At 53.6% G+C, this 21122-nt stretch overlaps 8 protein-coding genes across 8 annotated transcripts; 2 read left to right on the top strand and 6 right to left on the bottom strand.

Moving 5' to 3' along the window:
- Window positions 1-63: 63 nt before the first annotated feature.
- On the bottom strand, window positions 64-2057 carry BO66DRAFT_473990 (ankyrin repeat domain-containing protein). Its single transcript, XM_025653101.1, has one exon. It carries the CDS (start codon window positions 2019-2021, stop codon window positions 204-206), a length of 1818 nt encoding a protein of 605 aa, XP_025500700.1. The 5' UTR covers window positions 2022-2057; the 3' UTR covers window positions 64-203.
- Window positions 2058-2633: 576 nt separating this feature from the next.
- Window positions 2634-4235, bottom strand: BO66DRAFT_404439 (uncharacterized protein; the record flags this gene model as incomplete). Its single annotated transcript, XM_025648929.1, has 2 exons — window positions 2634-4057; window positions 4118-4235. The coding sequence occupies 2 exons, from the start codon at window positions 4233-4235 to the stop codon at window positions 2634-2636; spliced, it is 1542 nt and encodes a 513-aa protein (XP_025500699.1).
- Window positions 4236-4390: 155 nt separating this feature from the next.
- Window positions 4391-7841, bottom strand: BO66DRAFT_458962 (hmg-CoA reductase; the record flags this gene model as incomplete). The annotated part of the gene is made up of 4 exons (XM_025652230.1): window positions 4391-4829; window positions 4913-6124; window positions 6187-7454; window positions 7539-7841. The coding sequence occupies 4 exons, from the start codon at window positions 7839-7841 to the stop codon at window positions 4547-4549; spliced, it is 3066 nt and encodes a 1021-aa protein (XP_025500698.1). The 3' UTR covers window positions 4391-4546.
- A 3038-nt stretch (window positions 7842-10879) lies between these two features.
- BO66DRAFT_458952 (aromatic-amino-acid aminotransferase) lies at window positions 10880-12445 on the top strand (the record flags this gene model as incomplete). Its single annotated transcript, XM_025652229.1, has 4 exons — window positions 10880-11699; window positions 11822-12064; window positions 12149-12238; window positions 12293-12445. The coding sequence occupies 4 exons, from the start codon at window positions 10880-10882 to the stop codon at window positions 12409-12411; spliced, it is 1272 nt and encodes a 423-aa protein (XP_025500697.1). The 3' UTR covers window positions 12412-12445.
- BO66DRAFT_169201 (uncharacterized protein) lies at window positions 12374-13193 on the bottom strand. The gene is made up of 2 exons (XM_025642287.1): window positions 12824-13193; window positions 12374-12766 (listed from the first exon to the last, which is right to left on the bottom strand). The coding sequence occupies exons 1-2, from the start codon at window positions 12992-12994 to the stop codon at window positions 12479-12481; spliced, it is 459 nt and encodes a 152-aa protein (XP_025500696.1). The 5' UTR covers window positions 12995-13193; the 3' UTR covers window positions 12374-12478.
- Window positions 13194-13998: 805 nt separating this feature from the next.
- BO66DRAFT_441767 (mitochondrial carrier protein) lies at window positions 13999-15186 on the bottom strand (the record flags this gene model as incomplete). Its single annotated transcript, XM_025651359.1, has 6 exons — window positions 13999-14029; window positions 14088-14719; window positions 14782-14817; window positions 14876-14973; window positions 15020-15031; window positions 15078-15186. 6 exons carry the CDS (start codon window positions 15184-15186, stop codon window positions 13999-14001), a joined length of 918 nt encoding a protein of 305 aa, XP_025500695.1.
- A 1893-nt stretch (window positions 15187-17079) lies between these two features.
- On the top strand, window positions 17080-18807 carry BO66DRAFT_394385 (Ketol-acid reductoisomerase). Its single transcript, XM_025647980.1, has 2 exons — window positions 17080-18324; window positions 18389-18807. The coding sequence occupies exons 1-2, from the start codon at window positions 17150-17152 to the stop codon at window positions 18414-18416; spliced, it is 1203 nt and encodes a 400-aa protein (XP_025500694.1). The 5' UTR covers window positions 17080-17149; the 3' UTR covers window positions 18417-18807.
- A 159-nt stretch (window positions 18808-18966) lies between these two features.
- On the bottom strand, window positions 18967-21041 carry BO66DRAFT_394383 (tryptophan--tRNA ligase WRS1). The gene is made up of 4 exons (XM_025647979.1): window positions 20761-21041; window positions 20204-20701; window positions 19812-20136; window positions 18967-19738 (listed from the first exon to the last, which is right to left on the bottom strand). The coding sequence occupies exons 1-4, from the start codon at window positions 20886-20888 to the stop codon at window positions 19340-19342; spliced, it is 1350 nt and encodes a 449-aa protein (XP_025500693.1). The 5' UTR covers window positions 20889-21041; the 3' UTR covers window positions 18967-19339.
- Between the last annotated feature and the right edge of the window lie 81 nt (window positions 21042-21122).

Here is a 21122-nt window from a genome sequence, read left to right as displayed (position 1 = left end):
TTCAAGTATTGTACAGAGAGTGGTAGTACTAGCAAACACAAAAGGATTAATTTGCCGATAGTAGACATCTCAAAGTTCTGACTTCTTTATTACTATGTAGCTAGCCCATTTAATTGTTGTGACCTTTCGACCAGTTGCTCTCTTATCCCTTGAGAACGGTACATACTCTGGTATAAAAGGATATCAAGTGTTTGGATGACTGTTCATTTGGTTCCTTCTGCGTCTGACGCTATAGAACCAATCTCAACATCATAGACGAACCCCTTTGATATGGCCAGTTCCCTAGCCGACTGGCCAGATGCCGCTCGAATGTCCGGATCAGCCCCTGCCCGGAGCAAAACTTCGATATGCTCTCCCCGTATATGGCCTCCTAGTTGACTGGCGGGGTTGTGATAATGGGTCTCAATATACACATAAAGGGGAGTGCGGCCTTTGTTATCTTGTGTGTTGATATCCTTCCCAGCCCCATGGGCGAGCAGAAAGTCGACGCAAGCCCGGTAACGGTGGATGAAGGAAACTGCAAGGTGAAGTTCTGTCTGTCCATGCGCATTGGGCCGGAACTGTGCTCCCTCTTCTATAAGGCGACAGAACCATCGGTGGCTTTCTTGGTTACGCGGCAGAGTATGATGGAGGAGGCTCCGTCCGCTCCGATCGAGGCTACTTAAATCGGCACCTTTTTGCTTGAAGAGGTGCAACAGACGCAGACTGACTACTTCGACTTCAGCCTCCTCTTCATAGACACTACCTTGCCAGCAGTTAGCGAGGTGGAACGCAGTCGTTCCATCTGTGGTGCGATAATTCGCCAGGTCGCTCGAAATCGGTTCGCTTAGGGGCCAGAGCAGCTCGATTACCTCGAAATGGCGACCTTCACAGGCCCGGTGCAGCGGCAACCAGCCGTTTGAATCAGTCGCTAGAGGATCGGCACCATGGCTTAATAGAGATTGAACCGTCTCCAGACTCCCATTCCCAGAAGCGATATGAAGCGGGGTCCCGCCCGACCAGTTCCATGTAGGCGGAATCTGTTCGTTGATATCCACGCCCCCACGATCGAAGAAGAAGCGAACAATGTCTGGATGGCCGTTCCGTACTGCCCGAGCGAAGAGGCTCATTCCTTTTTCTTCCTCAGCCCTGCCGGCGGGGCAATCAGGAAGCTCTACCCCGTGGTCAAGGAGCATCTGGATCATGTCCATGCCCATAGATGTGTCAATTGTTGGCAGGATGATCGGCTCGGGCGGACTTCCGTGGCCGGACCGATAAATCAACATTTGAGGAAACGAATTAGGGCGAGCACCATTATCCAGTAAGAGGCGAAAGACATGGATGCCATCCTGCCACGACACCTCCGGTAGACGAGGCCCCATCCCGTGGTAGGGGTCGTATTCTTGATTCAGGGCTGCGTCGGCGAGAGCTCGATCCAGGACATCCTGCTGGACTCCAGGAGCCGGATATTCACGGAGAAGACAGGCGAGGGTCTTCGGGTGACGAAAAAGCGAGGCGGCAATCACTGCATCCGGCCACTCCCCTGCGGCGATAAGGCCCGCAGGCTGCAGTCGGTCAATAAAGCGTTGCACGGCGGCCTCGCAGCCCCAATAGGCCGCAGTCATAAAGGCTGTATGCGGTCTTCCGCCCTCATCAAGCTGTCCTAATTGCGTGCAGCAAAATCCATCGGCCGACACGTCGTCCTGGGAGGGATCCGCTCCCGCGTCGAGCAGAAGGTCTATTAATTCTGGAGAGTTTGCCATGCCGGCTAGGTGCAAAGGAGGTAAGCAAACAGCGCCATACGACTCACAGCCCTTCTGATTGACATCAAAGCCGCGTGAGATCAGGAAGCGGGCAATATCAAAATGGTTGTTGTTGATTGCGATGTGAAGGGGCGTGTCGCCGTATGTGGGCAGATCCGCAGAATCAGCAGATTCAAGAAGCACGGCGATGGCAGGCAAATTGCCTGATCGAGCCCATCCTATCATTTGTTCATTCAGCCCGCTCATTGCCGGGTACGGAACTTGTGGGTAGCATGCCATGACGGTTTAGGAGGCAAAGAGAGAAATAACTCATGGGAAAGATCAAATGGAGGACAACTACGAGGGGAAAGGAGGAGAAAGCAATTTTATATGTTCATGTTTCGGATGTGACCCGGAAAGAATACATGAGTTAAGTTACAGTACGTGACGTGTTATTTACTGCAGATCACAGACAACCGCCATCTGCCCCGTCAAATTCGCGCATGACCCCTGAAGCCCCTAAGCCCCGAAGCCCCGATACCTCAAATCCTCAAGTCGTCTCGAATATTACTCCCTAGATCTTCTCTGTGACCGAATGAATCAAGCCGAACAACTACCGTAATCTGCTAAGCAGTTTGCCGCTGCACAATACGCATCTGAGCTACCGCAATAGCCGTTCACGGAGCAGCAAACCCCAAATTGACTCCCAAGGCACGTTGCGTTGTCGGAGGACATGAAACCGCAGAGGCCATCGGTGCTTATGGGCAGCTGAACGCAGTTGCCAAAGGCAGACTGACACTGACCAATTCCGCAATATGCGTCGCTGCTGCCGCAGTAGCCGCTCGTAGAGCAGCAGTCACCAAACTGGCTGCCCGCACAACTGGCGTTAACAGATGACATGAAGCCGCACAATCAGTCCAGGCTGACCGTCACTGTGTCACAATTGCCATAAGACGAGTCGCAAGAGCCAATACCGCAGTATTCCTCTGTGCTTCCACAGTACCCATTAATGGAACAGCAGTCACCGGAGGTGCTACCCGCGCAGGTAGCGTTAGAGGAAGAAGGCGCTCCGCATAAGCCATCTGCGCTAACTGTGGGGCCAGCATCACAGGTCCCGAATGCAGACAGACAACTGTTATAGGCACAGTAGGCGGAGGTGCTGCCGCAGTATCCGTTGATCGAACAACGGTCGCCGAATGTACTACCAGTACAGGTGGCATTAGAAGATGATAGGGCACCGCACAAACCATCTGAGCTGACTGGAGGAGCCTCAACGCAGCTTCCAAACGCGCTCTGGCACGTCTCGTAGCCACAATAGTCAGAGGTGTTACCGCAATATCCACCAGTGGAGCAACAAGATCCAAATTGGCTTCCGGTACATGTTGCATTGGTTGATGAAAGGGAGGCACAGAGCCCGTCTAGAGAGATCGGATTGCCCGAGACACAATTACCAGATGTAGAGTCGCAGAGTTCCGCGGCGCAGTAGTCAGAAGTACTGCCACAATATCCCGATAGCGAGCAGCAGTCCCCGAAAGAGGACCCTAGACAGGTTGTACCGTTTCCACATAGCCCATTAGTGGAGACGGTCAGATTACCACTGATGTTCGTCGCATTGAAACCGCGTATAGGGTGAATACAGTAGGTCAAGCCCACAGTCAGTTCATCATCACAGGCCAGCGCGGACGTGATTGAAGGGTCAGCGGCCATGAAAAGGTTAAATGGTGTGTTGGCTTCTGCTAAGAGTGAGACACACGTATCGCCGGACACAATCGTATAATAATCTCCGCAGTCAGTGGTTGTGCCATCAGCAAGAGTGATATCGCTGGGTAAAGCAACAAAGTTGGTCCCATAACCTGACCCCGATCCGCCTTGCCCGTCGGCACCTGACGTCGAGCTAGAGTTGGCGGAAACCGTGAGATTGAAGGTTCCTCCAGGAGCAGAAACGCATCTGACTCCACCTAGAAGAGCGGTATCGCCTATGTTCGAGCATCCGCTGTCGACCATACCGTTGTAAGAGACAAGTTTCAACCACGAAGTTCCGGTCGCAGCAGTGATCGAAGAACAATTATCCCCCGCGGCGATCTCGTAGACATTTTCACATGCTAGGGGCAGGCACAATCTTAGCCCTAATGTCGGATCACTGCAATTATACAGGGTGGGATTGATTTGATATAAAGTTGAAGAAGAGATAGATTGGGCAAGGGCGATAGAATCACATGTGTCTTCTGGCTGGACTGTGTACCAATTGCCTGTAGAGCAAGAAACATTTGCCACAGGGATCTGAATTCCCCCCGAAGTCGGCTGTGTTTCTACGCCCTGTAGGTTGCAAACTGCAACTAAAATAACGGTCAGCCACATATCCACAAATATTAATAGGTAATGCGGAATCCAAGTACCCGAAATCGAATAATTAAGCATGGTCTCGTAGGGGGCGCTGTAAGCCGAATACGGCGACTGCTGCATTAATTCTAGCTTCTTAACCCAGCAATCATCGCAAATATTTGCCACCGGCATATCGGTAAGATTCGACGCTGAATCCCACAAGTCGAGAATATCTGCTCTCTAAAGGTTCATGGGTGCCTCAGGCACCAATGGCCCTATATATGTACATAGTCCAGAGTGAAGGCCCTGAGGGCTTTCCTCTTCCCTTTTTCCCCCAAGAATGGAATTCTTACCTGGTTGATTCATCTTATTTTCGTAGTCTCACAAGTACATTGATAGTGCCAGGTAAAACCTAACTCTCCCAGCCTACCGTGCAGCTTTGCCGTCTCCTTCCCAAGGCAGTGGCCCATTTTAGAGGACGCGGGTAGGCAGTTGGTGAGACCTCACTTCCTTGCTGACGCCACCGCACTGCGATTGTGCTGCATATGAGCATTAACCAAGTGGCCAGCCGCTAGAGCAGAGCAGGTGCTTAACTCGCCCGCCAGCACTGCAGCGGCGACAATCCGGGCTAGGCGGCGCGCATTGGCACCAGGGTCAGTGGGATGCGCACCGCGCACCCCGAGCAGGTCCAGCATGGAGCCTTGAGCCTCGAGGATGGTGCCTCCGCCGATCGTCCCGACCTCCATTGAGGGCATCGAGACGGCGATGTGGAGGTTCCCATTGATGCTAGAGCAACCCACCGTTAGCACGCACAGAGATATATGGACAGCCGGTCAAATAACGACGGGAAAAGGATGGATGAAACATACTTCTTCATGGTCGTGATGCAACTACTACTCTCAACATTCTGGGCAGGATCCTGGCCGGTGGCTAGAAACACCGCCTGAACAAGATTGGACGCATGGGCATTAAACCCACTAATACTACCGGCCATGGCACTGCCGACCAGGTTCTTAGCAGTGTTGAGTTCGACTAACGCATCAACCTCCGTCTTCAGAACCTTCCGCACGGTGTCGGCGGGAATCGTGGCTTCGGCGATAACGGACTTGCCGCGGCCCCCAATCCAGTTAATGGCGGCGGACTTCTTGTCAGCGCAGAAATTTCCTGAGAGTGTAATAGTGTGCATGTCCAGGAATCCGCCCTGCACAGCCATCGCCTCGAGAGCCTTCTCGACCCCCTTAGAGATCATATTCATACCCATCGCGTCGCCGGTGGTGGTGCGGAATCGAATATAAAGGTAGGTGCCTGCCTGCGCTACAGTCAGGGTCTGAAGGCGGGCGAACCGGCTGGTTGCGTTGAATGCGGTTGTGAGCACCTCGTGGCCGACGGACGACTCGACCCAGCGCTGAGCTTCAGCGGCGCGTGAAGCAGAGGGGAACCCCAGGCAGGGGCCCCGTGTCATCCCATCGCCCTTGAGCATAGTCACCGCGCCGCCTCCCGCGTTGATAGCCTTGCAACCCCGGCTGGCGCTGGCAACGAGCACTCCCTCAGTTGTGGCCATCGGGATAAAGTACGCTTGGCCATCGATCACCATAGGGCCGGCGAGACCGAGGGGCAAAGGGAGGTATCCAATCACGTTCTCACAGCAGGCGCCGTGCACGAGCTCGTAGTTGTAGTCGCGATAGGGGAGCAACGACTCTTCGACGCCGCTGCTAAGACCTTGCGTGGAAGGCGTCCTCGATACAGCGGCACGGCGGATCCGCACGGCGCGCGTAAATGCTTCCAGTCTGGTTACTGCGCTGGACGGTCCCGCTGTAATGCGCTCTAATGTCTTCTCCAAGCTATATCCTGCAATCTTACCCCGAAGACACAGCTCCAGCAGCTCGTCATCGGTCAGAGATGTTGCTTGGTTCGATTCGAACAGGGCCTCGATCTCTTCGGGGCTGCGAGAGCTGATGTCAGTGGCAGAGGGGGCGCGTGGTAACGACGGAGAGGAGCTGTCTATGACAGCTGACTCTTTTTTGGTTCGGGGCAGAGCATGCCAGCGGGCGGCTTGGATCAGATGGTTGTTGAGGATGAGGCTGATAACCAAAGCGCCTATAAGCCAGAGTCGACCGAGCGGGCTTTCCAGTCCAGCCAGCACACGGGGCGTCTAGTGGCTGTTACATCATGCTTAGATGACTCTAGGACATACCGAACAGGCATTAGCACTGTCGCACGCGTCTCTACTCCCTCGCGGCGAGCTGACAGGTAAATATCGTTCAGACCGTTGGCCGCTACTCTGAAGGGACTGACAGGAGTAGGGGTCAGAGCGGTTTTTGCCATAAATCCTCCCATAAAGCGATAGAAGAAAGATGACAATTGAAGCACGTTGAAGAGCACGAAGCCACCCACCATCAACAGTTTCCAACGGGCCACGCTTGCAGGCTTGACCTTGTACCCAAAAATTCGAGGGCCATGCTGCGCGTCAGCTTGATGAAGCGCACCGGGGCCCCGGATCCGCGTCACCTCTAATTTCACGCAGAGAATCGTGGCGTAGAAGGTGAATAGCAGAATAGCATCAACAAGCAGGATCCACACAGCTAGGAAGCAGAAGTGGCCGAGACTTTCCTGCGGCCGGAGTGCCGCTCCGATCCCCAACGCGCCGATTTCCAGTAGATACGACCGCAAAATATACCATCCTTCTCGATCAACCGCGAGCTGAATTGTCTTGGAAATCGATTGGCTCTGGTGGGTATCATCCTCATTGTTGCCAATGGAAGCAGACTGCTGTAACCCGCTGCGCTGGAGGTTTTTAGACGAGCCGAGAACGGTACGAGTAAATTGGATCGGCTTTTCGAAGCCAATCGTCAACACCAGGAACGGGATACCTTCCCAAAGCAGGAGCATGTCGACAGGCACGCGGCAGGCAGTCGTGATGCCAAGTCCAAGTATAAAGGCGAATGTGCCAGAGAGTAGAACCGAGGCTGCTAACCAGAACCTCGAGCCGAGATGACGCATCGCCCGAAAGAGAGAGACCACGGTCAGATTCATGGCTAGGTAACCGAGCCCAATAATCACCAAGTCAACGGTCTCTGCATGTTTGGCACGGTGAAGGAACGAGAGCCACGAGCTTCCGAGCCAGCGTCTCAGTGACATGTGACTTCCTTCTCCACGAGGAGACCTGATTATCCAGGTATGATTCTCGTTTTCCGAGGCTATGGATTCGACTGCCTCCAGAAAGCCGCTTAGTTGGAAGTATGGAACTCGAAACGCCAACGAGGCATCATCAGAGGAAGTGAAGAAGTTAGAAGTAGGCGGAATTGGATCCGCACCGAGAGACTGGGCGAGCGAATCTGACAGAAGGGAGATACTATCCGCGACAGAAGCATCTGGTATATTAAGGGTGACAAGGGCCCAGTGAGAGTTCGCCTGATAGATCGCAGGACAAGCACCGTTTGATCAGCACCCAGAATTATTTATCAGATTGATGGGGTGGGAAGAAGTGTATCATACTTGGTGAAACTCAGACGCCTCAGGCAGGTCATCGACCTGCCATCTCCAGGAGCTGGTCGCTCCGAGGCGAAGAGTGCGGCTGCCCCAGAGGAAAGACTGAATGTTTAAGGGAGCTGCCTCGATCTCGGACCCCAGACCTACATTAGCAGCCCGATAGCTTCCTTCCAAAACATGAAGATAGGTCATGGCCGCTGCCAGAGCAGTGACAAGCAGAGTATGAATGGGGTATCGACACGCCTGTCCCACAAGTGCACGTAACCCTGGGGTGATTCGATGCTGCACCCAGCCAGGATTCGGCCTCATCATCACAGATTCCATTGTGATGTTATCCTCGATTGTGGGAAGGGGGAGAACTGTTGAGTGAATGATTGGGGCTATGAAAGAATAAAGCAAGCACAGGGCTAGCAATAATCCATGTCCTCGATGAGAAACAGAAGAGAGATAATTCAGCTGTACAGTTCAAGGACAATGGTTTCGTCGGCGGAATAGGAAAAAAAAAGGATAAAGAAAGAAAGAAAGGAGATAGAAAAGCAGAAAAGAAAGGAAACGAAAGGCTATGGGATAACCGGAGAATGGGTTGTGGGAGCAAATCAACTTGGAAGCAATTCGGGGTTGCTAAAAGAGACGAAGGAGCATAAGGAGCATAGGAAAGGGACGAAGCAGGTCAGGCCGGTCGGGGAGAAGGACCTACGACAAGGCTACGGAGAAGTTAGCCTGTTATTAGTCAGGTTGTCACTTGTTTAACTAACTAACTACAGTATTAACTAACTTGCCCCTTTGCGTCGCGGCCGAAAGAATAAGCACTAGGAGGAAACACCAACGAGGGCGGCCCACGCCATGATCCGGCGGATCTCCTCCCATCTTCAAAACCATACTCCGGAGTATGTCCACATAACTTATACAGTACAACATATACATACATACTTGCATACGTACTGACATACGTACTGTATTAGTGTTGAGTGTAGATAGTAACGTTACTAAACTACCTAGTAGCCTAGATGGGGATTTAGTGCGTATACATAACCTACCCAAAACTACTAACTTATTCAGTATTAACGCTGGTGGTCATCTTATCTTCCCCTGTCTTACATAGTACGGGTAGCAAAAGCGACGGATTAGGTCCGAGTGCCATCGTCTATCTACCATCTTACAAGTTTCTACCTGAGCACGGAATCAGCTCACTAAGACCCCCCATACTCATGCCTAGATAAGGTGCTCATTGAGGGTGCCTAGGACCTACTAGGCATGAACCGAGGCCCAATCTGTTCTCTGACTGGAACTCTCCTCCGATGAGGCTTCGGAAAGACTCTAATCAGATCGTCATGGTTTCATAACCAACCAGGAATCCGCCATTCCGAGCCTGGAGATTCTTCAATAGCGAGCATTGCACTTCATTACACCTACGATCCTCACAACCTAGGACAGTACAATCGCGATGGCTGCAGAACAAGGCATTTCCACCCGCTCTGTCGTTCTATCGACAGTCCAGAACTCTCACACTGACGAAACCTTGCCTCGCCGTGCATTTCAACGATCTTTTGATCGATGCCATGCACAGAAGATCAAGTGTACAGGGAATCAGAGTGGATTGGCCCGGGGTCCATGTCAACGTTGCCAACAGGTTGGACTTGGGTGCGTCTACAGTGAGCGATGCCAGAAGCGCAAGCTACGCAAAACCAGCGCAGCGAACCTTGTCCCTGAAAACCCTAAGCACATGTCCTCGCCCCTGGTCTCCTCCCTTACCTTGCCGCGAGATGTGTCGGGATCGCACTCTGCGCCCACCCCCCTGCCCTTCCTGGATTCCTCTGGCGATTTCGACTGGTTCTGGCCCTCGATTGACGTGGATGGTCTCCATATTTGTGGGTAGCACCAGGCTGCAAACACCATGATCGACTCGGAGCTTCTTACCGTGCAGTGTGTTGAAAATATCGTCAAATCAAACTGATGACACCAGAGACCGTGTCGAGTCCCAATTCGCGTTCCAAAGGCTAACGGATGTGAGCAATGAGGCTTCATTTCTCATGGTTGACCCGAAATTGTTTCTAGAGCTACGCACACTTATTTTAGACTTGACAATTCAACTGTCTTAGATTTTACATGTCCATGCGAGCCCCGCCCCTCCCAACTTTCTCAAGTCATAATCACTGCACTAACATCGAGGTTATATGACCGGCCCCATATTCCGGCCTTAGGCTAACCTGATTATGGTATAAATGTGGGTATGCTTTTGCACTCCTGAGTCTTGGTTGAGGTTTGACCATCCGACCATTACAGATCATTCGTCGGTTTGTTCAGACTATGGCTATGGCTGGATCTGGTTTGATGTTTGTTTTCTCTCAATTTGAAATCAGAAGCCGGGGTAGACTATCGAACCGAGTTATCCAATTTCCTCGCTTCTATGGCCCCACTGCGCGGGCCCCTCTCCAGGCACCATCATTCACTCGGCACCCCACCGTGAATCAATCCAATAGAGCAAGTTCTCTACGGGTTCCAACATTGCAGTACTCCGTACAGTATGTTTCAATTAGCAGTGAATGCAAGATAGGCTGCTGGATCTAGGGTCAATGGCCTGGCCCAGGCCCGGCAGCCTAGTCTGAAGCGACGCCAGATGTCAAGAACAAGACACGAAACTTGGGATTTGAGGATAATAGGAAGCAAGCAGTTACGAAATTCAATGCATGTAAAGTGGGACTGCGGATTCATGGCGATGCGGTAGAGGCGCCTTCACCAAGCTCTCAGCTAACTACCTACGTAGTACACTTACGTAGAACAAGCCTTTACTAGCTCAGATATAAGTGCCCTACTGGTTGTGGGGCTACGAATAGGAATGAATTAACCAGGTAAGAATTCCATTCTTGGGAAAAAAGAGAAGAGGAAGGCCCATAGGGCCTTCACTCTGGACTATGTACATACTCCGTAGTATATAGTGCCATGGGTGCCTTAAGCACCCATGACTGGTCACATGACAGGCCGTCAAGGCGCCTGTCATGGTGTTACAAGAGACCCGTGCTAAATGACAGAAACAGTCCACCACAGGACCTTCGGCGACATCCTCTTCCTCGAATACCAACCCGTCAGCATCTCGACAGAATCTCTACTCTGAGCCAGAGCGGGTTCAGGCGCCACATGCCCGTCTGGGTTTTCTATCGAATGGTCAGCGCCTCGATCTTCCTTCCCAAGGCTCTCGCCGCCATGCATACTTCGGAAGAGCATCCGCCCATCTCGGGTCATGAACCCGCTCACCACCAGCAAAAGCACAGATAAAATCCCCCCAAAACCAGACCTCAAGCGCTAAATAGACCATCTCGCCATCCTTCCACCATCAGATTCCCCCAATCATGACCACCTGCACGCCCCCCTCCCGCTTCTCCTCGTCCCCTTACATCCCCCCTGACCGAATCTTCGAACTGACCGCCCAATACCTGGACGACCCCAGCCCCCAGAAAGTCAATCTCGGCCAAGGCACATACCGCGACAGCCACGGCCAACCATGGGTGCTCCCCGCTGTGGCTGCCGCACGTAACCGCCTGACGGCCACCGGCCTGAACCATGAATACCTCCCGATCCTGGGTCATCCGGTCTTCCGCACGCTGGCCCCACAGCTCGCCCTCGGACCAGCCCTGCACGCCAGTCTCGCTTCCCAGATAGCCGCCTGTCAGTCGCTCTCGGGAACGGGGGCATTGCATCTGGCCGGGCTGCTTCTTCGACACCTCCACGACATCCAGCCCCGGCAGGGGCTGGCCACCCCTGCTCTGCCGAAAGTCTACATCCCAAGCCCCACCTGGTCGAACCACCACCAAATCTTCACCTCCCTAGGGTTTGAAGTCGTTTCGCTGCCCTATTACGCCGCGACCACCCGCTCCCTGGCGTTGGAACCCTATCTCGCCGCCTTGGCGGCGGCGGAGCGCAACAGCGTCGTGATCCTGCATGCGTGCGCGCACAACCCCTCGGGGTGTGATCCGACGCCCGCGGAATGGCGGCAGGTCGCGCAGATCGCCAAAGAACGGAACCTCTTCCCCCTCTTCGATGCTGCATACCTGGGGTTCAACTCGGGGGATCTTGACGAGGACGCCGCGGCGATTCGGTTGTTTGCGGGCGAGGAGTTCGGGCTCGAGGTTGGGGTGTGTATGTCCTTTGCGAAGAATATGGGGCTCTATGGTATGATTTCCCTTCATTTTCGCGGGCTGTATGGTGGAGTGGTGTTGCGGAGTTGAAGGCCGGATTGGGACTACGACTCGCGGAGGGAAACGGCGGGTTACGGCATGCTAATCGAACGATAGGCGAGCGGACGGGGTGCTTTTTCCTCACCGCACATACCAAAACAGCAGCCAGGAATACGGAGTCGGTTTTGGAAGTGTTGCAGCGACGGGAAGTATCGAATCCACCCGCTTATGGGGCGAAGATTGCGGCCATGATTCTGGGGAATGAGGAGCTGGGGAAGATGTGGAAGGAGGACTTGCAGACCATGAGTGGGCGGATTCGGGAGATGAGGGGCCAGCTGGTCGAGGGCCTGGTCAAATATGGTGAGTCTGACCTATACCAGGCTGCTGAGGTCGGATGACGACGACAGGATGCAGGGTTGATGACGGTTGTGCTGACAGTTACAGGGGCCCCCGGCGACTGGGCGCATTTGGTGCGCCAGACCGGGATGTTTGGATTTCTCGGACTAGAGGAGGGCGTCGTAAAGGAGTTGCGGGGTGGGTGATTTCTACTCAAGCCAGTTCTCATTGTCTAGACGCTAACAAAATCAGAGGAGGATCATATTTACATGGCGGATAATTCGCGCGTGTCGATCGCTGGGTTAAATCCAGGGAATGTCGAGTATGTAGCCAGAGCAATCGCAGAGCGCCTGCGGAAGCGAAATGCTTGATTTGAGGGGGTCATGGATGAATACCGAGAGAACACGGGTAACGTTGGCTTGATGCAGGGCGCTTTATTCATTGCATGCCAGTCCTACTTAGACGAGCTTGTTCTGCTTTCGGCCGTTCCACCAGTTCAACGTTCGGTAACCAGCATTGGGCTTTTTCATGGTAAACATGGTCATCGATTGAATCTTCAAGTGTCAACCGAGTGACATAGCCGCCAACTTGTCCCTGTGATTGTGTGTAACAGCTGGTCGATACATGAACCTCGGATGTTAGGCATGACTCCCCTCGGCTGAGTGGCCAAGGCAGTCGTATCCTCCTAATTGCCGGTTGCATGCGATAGAACGGGCCCCAGACGCGCTTTTGTCATCAGTCCTGGTGCATATCATGAAGGCGGAGTCTAAAATGGCAACGTACCACTTCGGCTAACTGGGACGAGGGATCTGTAAGCCCATGTGCAATATAAAGGTCCCATCTCTCTCCCATAACGACACAGCCAATTGTCACTGGAGGTACCTTGAGGTTATTGCTCATCCGTGCAGATGTCCCGCTTCGACTGGCGGAGCTCCAGGACACCAAGCCCGCCATTCATACCCCTGCTTGTATCTCGGCTTCGACTCGACTTCCCTCGGGTGATTTGACCTCCATGCCTAGCCCGAGTAGGCTCTTTCCGGTGTGTGGGTGATCGATGTGACTGAGCGCTTTTTCATGAATGTCAACCCCTGAACGCGTATGCTCGTCAATGCAAAGCTCTCTCGGGAATCCGACAACGAGGTTGATTATTGCGATTCAATACATCCTTCACGGTGGCGTGGCAGATATCGAGGATCGACGGACTCTGATTGACTGGGTCTTATCAGTAGATAGAACAACGGAAAGTTGAGCTGCATTGGTGACACACGCGCTCCAAGATTCCAGAGGCAAGTTGTCGATCGGCAGAATCGAAAGAGGTCGGACAACGTCCGTGATCCAAGACCCTTCGCTTCGTTCCTCCATGGTAAACTTCATTGACAGGGCGGCAATTCTCCTAATCTTCTCCTTATGAGGTCCCCAGTCTCGAAGGCTCCCCGCATCGTGGGAGGTTCCCCGCCCGGTCTTCTTCTGCTAAGCCAGTCGGAGGAGCGGAGTGCAGCTCTGAGGCGGCGCGCTCGATCCATTCCGCGATTGATTCTCGGTCATCTCTGTTCATTCGCATGCATGAATAGAACGCATTACCTTGGAGTGATAAGTTGTTCGGGTCAGGAGTACGAGAGAGTATGGAAGTTTACGTAGTTGTTCTTGTTGTTTTACCCCGGATGGCCACCAAACGGCCCCGGATTAATTATTGTTCCTGTACCCTGACCTCCACCGTCGCAGAGCTTCGGCTCTGCCTGCTCCATACTTGCTCATGAATAATAACCCATTCACTATTTACCTAGGAATCCTCTTCACAACTCCTCTATCAAAAGACCATCGGAGAAACCCAACATTCTCTGATCGGAAGACTATTATCAACAAACGAGTTTCGTTGATTTCTGCAGTACCTCTTGCCGCCAATTGCCTCCCTGAAAGACTGACAGTTCTTATCGCATCACAATCCCCTAGAACCGAGTCTAATTCAGCATGTTTCGCACAATCTCAGCCCTACTCCGAACTCGATGATTAGCAGCAGCATTATCCAGCTCACACCAGAGATACTCACACCACAAACGTCCCAGCAGACGCCGGCATTGCCCTCAACAACGCCGGCCCGATCCCATAGAACAACCCCCGCAATCCACTCACAGCCCACGTATCCCGCACCACATGTTCCACCCCACGATATTTCCTCTCAGATCCCAACCCATCACTCTGCATTCTGCTCTTAATCACATCGATCGGATGGCTCAACAACCAGAGCGCCTCCCCCGCCAAACCCCCATACACCGCAATCTGCCAGCCCGGTAACTCCTCGCGTCGTTTGCGCTGCCGATGCATCGCCCACCGAACCTGCCCCTCATACGTCGCAAACCACACTCCGTACCCGTGCATCTCACGAACAACCGTCATCAGTTGCCCCCGATACAATCCTGCCAGCCCGCCCGCCCTCATCAATTTTCGTGCACAGTCAAACGGCCCCATGTAGATTCTTCCCGTGCCGTGCGGTTGCGTCTGAAGTCTGATGCGGATATGCTCCACTGGGCCCGAGACGATACTAGTCACCAGCCCTGCACCAGCACCAGCAATGTAAAACTGAGGAAGGGAGAGGGTTCGATCATGCGAGGGGCGGGTTTGGAGATTGCGTGATTCGATCGCTTGGCGGAAGGTATGCAAAGCTCCGAACGAAATGCTGACCTATAACCCTTGTGAGGTCTTGAGACAGAGCCGGTGGAAAAAAAAAAGAAAAAGATACGCACGCAAGCGCCAACCCCCAGCAAGGGCATAAGCGTGCCCTGATTTGCGGCACTGTCTCAGCATGAAACTTCCATCCCCCCTTGAGCAGCAACGAACCTTGTAGAATGCGAGGGCACCTTCCTTGGCCCAGATATGGCGAGTAGCAGACCACGCATCCCCGCCTTCTTGAGTCTGCAGACGAACCTTGACAAGGTCTGGCCTGTGAGAATGTCTGTCTTGTTCAGGGTAGCGGTGGCTTACCGAACGGTTGTCCTGGACGCGTCAGCGTTGCTTCGGAGCATTGGGCAAAGAGTCTTACCGATGAGGACCTGTGCAACTCCACCAGCTGCCCCAGCAGTCACGTCCTTGGCGGTCTGCCTCCATTCTTGGGATCTGGGCACCTCTAATGTGGCAATTTGGTCACTCATCTTGGATTGGGGTCCTACTCGCGTGCTATATGAAGACAATGGGTGAAAGATCCAAGAAATAGACACGCCTAGGAGCACATCCATTCTAGTCGTGGTCAGAGGAGGGTTTACATGCTTGATAGACTAGATTTCCCCACGTTCGGGTATTGTTCCGAGAGACTCTGCACGGTCATCGCCATGTTTCGGGATCCGACTCCGACCCTTGATACGGGTTGCGAGTGGCTTGCCTGTATCTTTGGGTATGGCTTTATGGTCTCTAGGAAGGATTGAAACTCATCAGCCCCTTCGCGGTCGCGAGCTGTTAAATTAAGGGCCATGCTCCTGTCAACACTGTCCTGGAAAATCCAACGTAATCCCTCGTCATACCATGGGCTACAGCAAAACAGCCATAAACTGAGAAAACAACCACTTTTCAAGCTCAGAGCTCTCCATTCTGTTTGAAACAGTAAGAATCAATTCGTCGCGACGATCTTATATGATTCTCGTGATGGGGATGTGAGGAGCATGCGAAAGGAAGAGGACGCCAGAAATATAACATCGAGAGGATTGACGGGGCCCTGTCGAGTATCACGGGGGGCTACACGTTATACAAAGCTCTTGCCAATTTCACTGCGCTCGTGGTGAACTGGGCCATTTCGGGAGGTGGCCGTCCTCTTCAACCTTTTCTCATGGGGCGAAAGAAAACATTTACTGTCGGTGATACTGTCCAGGCTTATCTGATCCGAAGGCCGTTATTAGACTATCATCACGAGACTTGGTCACATGCACACTGGCTGCTCTGATCAGCCCTAAGATTGAGAGGACTTCCACGGCGGTCTAGAAGCTTTGCTTGCAGACAGACTATGGCGAGTATGGTCTAGAAGCTTGCTGCATCTTAGGCCGGTGTGCCTGAACCTAGCTCATGAAACGGCCTTGAAACAGAATCATGCTGGAATCGAGGCTCTGCGTCTAATTATACATCACTCTTTTCTGTGGAAACTGAAGATCAACCTTCGAGGTCAATTCAGCTTCTCCCAAACCCTCCATGTCGACATACTTGATTCGAGGTTATTTATATCACAGGTAGCTATACAAACCCCGTCAGGGACTTTCAAGTACAGCAAGCATAATAAGGGGGGTGGGGGCTCTACTCCGTATACTGGAATCATTTATCTCATATTGTGCCAGCTCTTAGTGTACTGTAAGTTACAATTCGAATGATAAGTGTCTACTTTCCACGGTACGGTTGCTGGCTGTTCTCAATCTCTTAGTCACGAGAGTGAGTGAGTTAGAATGTCCCAGCTCCTCAGAATAGAGCTCTCCACTTGAGGGTCGACCCCTAGCATCTGAGCATACAACCTGTGACTCAGAGCACCTCGATTGCTATTCTTGACCTCTGTCGCCCACTGCTCCTTGAGTGTTGGGAGAGGAGGAGGGGGGGCGGGTACCAGGGAGCGACAGTTTGAGTTGGTCACGAATATAGATTAACCTTCCATAACACCACCAATCCAGTGAGCCTTGACCCTCGGGGTTCCCCAGATCGAACCGAAAGAGTCATGCTTAGATCTACAAAATGATAATCGGAGAGGCATCGGGGCTGGACCCCGGAGTGACTCATGTGACGGACCCCGAAGCGGGAGCCGAGACTAACCACATCCAGCCCAGGCCGCTTGCGGCAACCCACGGTTGATCCTCCACCGAGAAACCAATCAGCAGCCGTGCAATCCGACATCGGCCGGGGAGCAACTGTCCAACTCCGGATCACGTGAATCGCCGCCGGCCGATCTCGTCCCCAGCAACGAGTTTATAAACCGGACGAGAGTTCCAGCTGTCCTCCTTTCTACTCTTCTTCCTCTTCTCCATCTCATCAATTCTGTTCCACTCTCCTCTCTTCCCTTCATCCTCCTCCTCCTCCTCCATCCTCCCTTCGCCTCTTTTCTCCTTCCTTCTTTCAATTCATTCCTCATCCACACACATACACACAATGGCCTCTCGTGGACTTCCCCGTGCCCTCCGCCTGGCCCGCGTTGGTGCCCCTCGCTCCGTGCTCTCCGCCGCCCTCCCCCGGCCCGCCCTCAAGGCTGCCACCGCCGCCGTTCCCCGCGTGACCGCCGCCCCGATCACCCCCGCCCGCGGCGTCAAGACCATGACCTTTGCCGACAGCCAGGAGACCGTCTACGAGCGTGAGGACTGGCCCCGCGAGAAGCTCCAGGAGTACTTCAAGAACGACACCCTTGCCCTCATCGGCTACGGCTCCCAGGGTCACGGCCAGGGTCTGAACCTGCGTGACCAGGGCCTCAACGTCATCGTCGGTGTCCGCAAGGACGGTGCCTCGTGGAAGGAGGCCATCCAGGACGGCTGGGTTCCCGGCAAGAACCTGTTCGACGTCGAGACCGCCGTCAAGAAGGGTACCATCGTCATGAACCTGCTCTCCGACGCCGCCCAGTCCGAGACCTGGCCCCAGTTGAAGCCCCTGATCACCAAGGGCAAGACCCTCTACTTCTCCCACGGTTTCTCCCCCGTCTTCAAGGAGAAGACCAAGGTCGAGGTCCCCGAGGACGTCGACGTCATCCTCGTCGCCCCCAAGGGCTCTGGCCGCACCGTCCGCTCCCTCTTCCGTGAGGGCCGCGGCATCAACTCCTCCGTCGCCGTCTTCCAGGACGTCACCGGCAAGGCCAAGGAGAAGGCCATCGCCCTGGGTGTCGCCGTTGGCTCCGGATACCTGTACGAGACCACCTTCGAGAAGGAGGTCTACTCCGACCTGTACGGTGAGCGTGGCTGCCTGATGGGCGGTATCCACGGTATGTTCCTCGCCCAGTACGAGGTCCTCCGTGAGCGTGGCCACAGCCCCTCCGAGGCTTTCAACGAGACCGTCGAGGAGGCCACTCAGTCCCTCTACCCCCTGATCGGTGCCAACGGCATGGACTGGATGTACGCCGCCTGCTCCACCACCGCCCGCCGTGGTGCCATCGACTGGTCCGCCCGCTTCAAGGACAACCTCAAGCCCCTCTTCAACGAGCTGTACGACGCCGTCCGCGACGGTACCGAGACCCAGCGCTCCCTGGACTACAACTCCCAGAAGGACTACCGCGAGAAGTACGAGAAGGAGATGCAGGACATCCGTGATCTCGAGATCTGGCGCGCCGGAAAGGCTGTTCGGTATGTTCCTCCCGGAAATCTATCATTGTCCATCGATATCAATGCTAACTTGAAATGTCTACAGCTCCCTCCGCCCCGAGAACCAGAAGTAAACCAGCCACTTCATCTTTTCTTGAATTCTTTGAGATCGGGATAGAAACCCCTGGGGGGAAAAGTTTTACGACTGTACTATGATGTGAACTGTTTAGGATTTCCTTTTTTCTTTTTGTTCAAACCTATCCTACCTATTGGTGTATAATCGGAAATATCATTACCATGAATTCTTACTTTCTACCGCATCTCATGTTCAATCCCTAGCCACTAGTTAGATCCGAAGACACACTCGAAGCATTGACAGAGAAAAAGGTGTATGACTCATCGACCCGGCAAAATCCGGGGAAAGGTCGAGGTCGAGGTCGAGGCTTTCTTTCCTTCCCCCCCCTCCACTTAAAAACCGACTGTGCGTTCTGGGCTCGGCTGCAGCAGTACCGTACTCTAAGTCTAGATGGACCAGTCGGAGTACGGACCACGACTCCGGGAGCCCGATCTTCAGCTACCGACCATGAAGCAACACCACCGTGTGCCCCGATATCGGGAAACCTGCAACAATGTCACCCACCAAATTAGGGAGAAGGAAAGAGGACAAAACGCTCGTTCTCTTCGATGAACTTTGTGCCTATAGGAGTTGTTTTCAGCACGTTACTTTCTGAGCCTGACTGTAAACTTGATATCTAGGGAGACGATCCCCAAATCCACGTCGTAAGTGACCCAAGGGACAGAAGGACTGCAAACGCTGTTAAAGCACCAACTAACCACGGAACTTCGATCGCCTGTATCCATCCATCTTTGTCGCGGTCTATATGTAGCTTACCTTCCATTACCGACAAAGCAGGATATGCTTACCACGACCTAACCTCGTACCTACTACTTCCGACAAGAAAACGGACGAGAAACACCTCAAACAAAAATGGTATATGTCTAAACCATCCCCTCGAAAATCCTCTCTACCCTTATCCACCGAACGTGAACGACCTAGTCACGCCTTTTCCTTTTTCTCTTTTTTCTCCTTCTTCTCATTCTTTGGCCGCTCAGCCAGCGTCTCCTCCGGGGGCGCGGGCACGGGGTTGGGGTTTCCCTTCCACTCGAGCTTGCGGGGCTTCATGTACGCGGCCAGCACCTCATCCGAGACCTCCTTGCGCTTCTCCTGGAACTGCGCGACGTACTCCTGCAGCACCTCGATGGTCATTTTCTTCAGCTCGCCCGTCAGCAGATCCCCCTTCTTGTAGCTGTCGTACACCTCGGCCAGCTTGGCATCGTCCTCCTCGAAGTAAGTCAGGTAGATGTATGAGACGTCGACGTCCGGATTGCCGCCCAAGCGGCGGTGGTCCTCGATGCTGACCTGGCCGCCACTGAAGGCGTACTTGTTGATCTTGGTCTGTTACGCACAAGAAGAATGAATTAGTGAGGGGGCAGGGAATTTGAGTGCTTGGGGAAATTGAGGTACGTACTTTGATCTGCTTAGCAGTATCGGTCATGAAGATCGCCGAGTTGGGTTCCGACGCAGACATCTTGCCGCCGGCACCTTGCAGGGCCGTGAGGAACTTGGAGTGGATGAGCGCCGGCTTCGGGGACGGGAACTTCATGCGGTGGGCGTTTTCCCGGAGCAGACGGAAGTACGGGTCCTGGTCGATACCCATGGGGATCAGACATTGGATGTTGGCGATCTCTTGCGTGCGTTCCTGGAGGGGCTCGTCCTTCCAGATCTCGGGGTAGGAGGTCGCGAAGGCGGCGACACACTGCACGGCGGGGAAGAAGATGCGGCCGACGTTGGTGCTACCAACCAAATAGGACAGGTGTCAGAAAAGAGATGAGTCGTCAGCATAGATACAGCAGAACATACCTCTCGTTGAACCCGAACGCGCCACGGACTTGGTTGAAAGTGACCAGACTGGAGAACTCCCAGGCGTTCATCAAAATGTGGTTGCTGATGTACTTCAGGTCGCTGTAGATAAAGGTCTTCTTCAGGTCAAACCCAAGCGCAATGATATCCTTGGCGTTCTCCATGGCGAAACCCAGAGCATCCTCGAAGGAGATGTTGTCCTTGAACAACGCCTTCTCGTCGTCCGTAAGCATGAAGACGAGCGGGACGTCGAATACATCCTGCAGCCACTTGGTGAACTGGAGGGGAATGGTGTGACCGAGGTGCAGACTGCCACTGCTGGGCCCACGGCCGGTGTAGAGGAAGAAAGGCTCACCCCGTTCGTAAAGGGTCAGGATCCGGTCGAAGTCACGGTGGCTGAAGAACAAGCCGCGGCGGAGCCAGCGGTGCGGCTTGTGTCCGGTGACCTTCTCGAAACGCTCGAGAAGCTTTTCGTCGATGATCGAGGTGTTCCATTTCCTGTACAGATCCAGGATCCGTCAACATTAGCCCGAGATGAGAAGTGCAATCGCACATACCGACAGATGGCCTCGTAGTCGATAGCGACGACCTCGCCGTTCTCGTCGCGTCCACCCTCCACGGACCAGGGGTTAATGTCCTGCTCATGAGCAGGCTTGTTCTCAGCCGCGGGCGCGTTCTCGGCCATTCTAGCAGTGTCTATGCAGTTTGGGTGTGAAAAGAGAGGGGGGGAAAAGGAGCTGGACAATGCGTTGGCGGGAATCCAGCCAGGCCGAGGGGAAATTGAATGCCCCTCCAAATTTCCCCTTTGGGCATTAAGTAATCACGTGTTTCTGTCATTCACGCCGGAGTTCCGCACTATCCCCGATCGGATCTGTCGAACCGTCCCAAGTTAACACACTTCTGCACCTTTCTATACTGT

The sequence above is a fragment of the Aspergillus aculeatinus genome (genome assembly GCF_003184765.1).
Source record: "Aspergillus aculeatinus CBS 121060 unplaced genomic scaffold BO66scaffold_47, whole genome shotgun sequence".
Classification (NCBI taxonomy): Eukaryota; Fungi; Ascomycota; class Eurotiomycetes; order Eurotiales; family Aspergillaceae; genus Aspergillus; species Aspergillus aculeatinus.
Note: the sequence above shows the minus strand (reverse complement) of the source record. Positions and strands in the feature narration are given on the sequence as shown.

Coding starts and splice junctions, on each gene's coding strand:
- BO66DRAFT_394383 (XM_025647979.1), bottom strand. CDS start 20,888: ATGGCCGAGAACGCGCCCGCGGCTGAGAACAAGCCTGCTCATGAGCAG. Junction 20,137..20,203: donor GCGTTCGGGTTCAACGAGAG/GTATGTTCTGCT, acceptor TTTGGTTGGTAG/CACCAACGTCGGCCGCATCT. Junction 19,739..19,811: donor ATACTGCTAAGCAGATCAAA/GTACGTACCTCA, acceptor TGTGCGTAACAG/ACCAAGATCAACAAGTACGC.
- BO66DRAFT_394385 (XM_025647980.1), top strand. CDS start 17,150: ATGGCCTCTCGTGGACTTCCCCGTGCCCTCCGCCTGGCCCGCGTTGGT. Junction 18,325..18,388: donor CGCGCCGGAAAGGCTGTTCG/GTATGTTCCTCC, acceptor AAATGTCTACAG/CTCCCTCCGCCCCGAGAACC.
- BO66DRAFT_169201 (XM_025642287.1), bottom strand. CDS start 12,994: ATGGCGGGCTTGGTGTCCTGGAGCTCCGCCAGTCGAAGCGGGACATCT. Junction 12,767..12,823: donor CGTCCCAGTTAGCCGAAGTG/GTACGTTGCCAT, acceptor TGATGACAAAAG/CGCGTCTGGGGCCCGTTCTA.
- BO66DRAFT_473990 (XM_025653101.1), bottom strand. CDS start 2,021: ATGGCATGCTACCCACAAGTTCCGTACCCGGCAATGAGCGGGCTGAAT.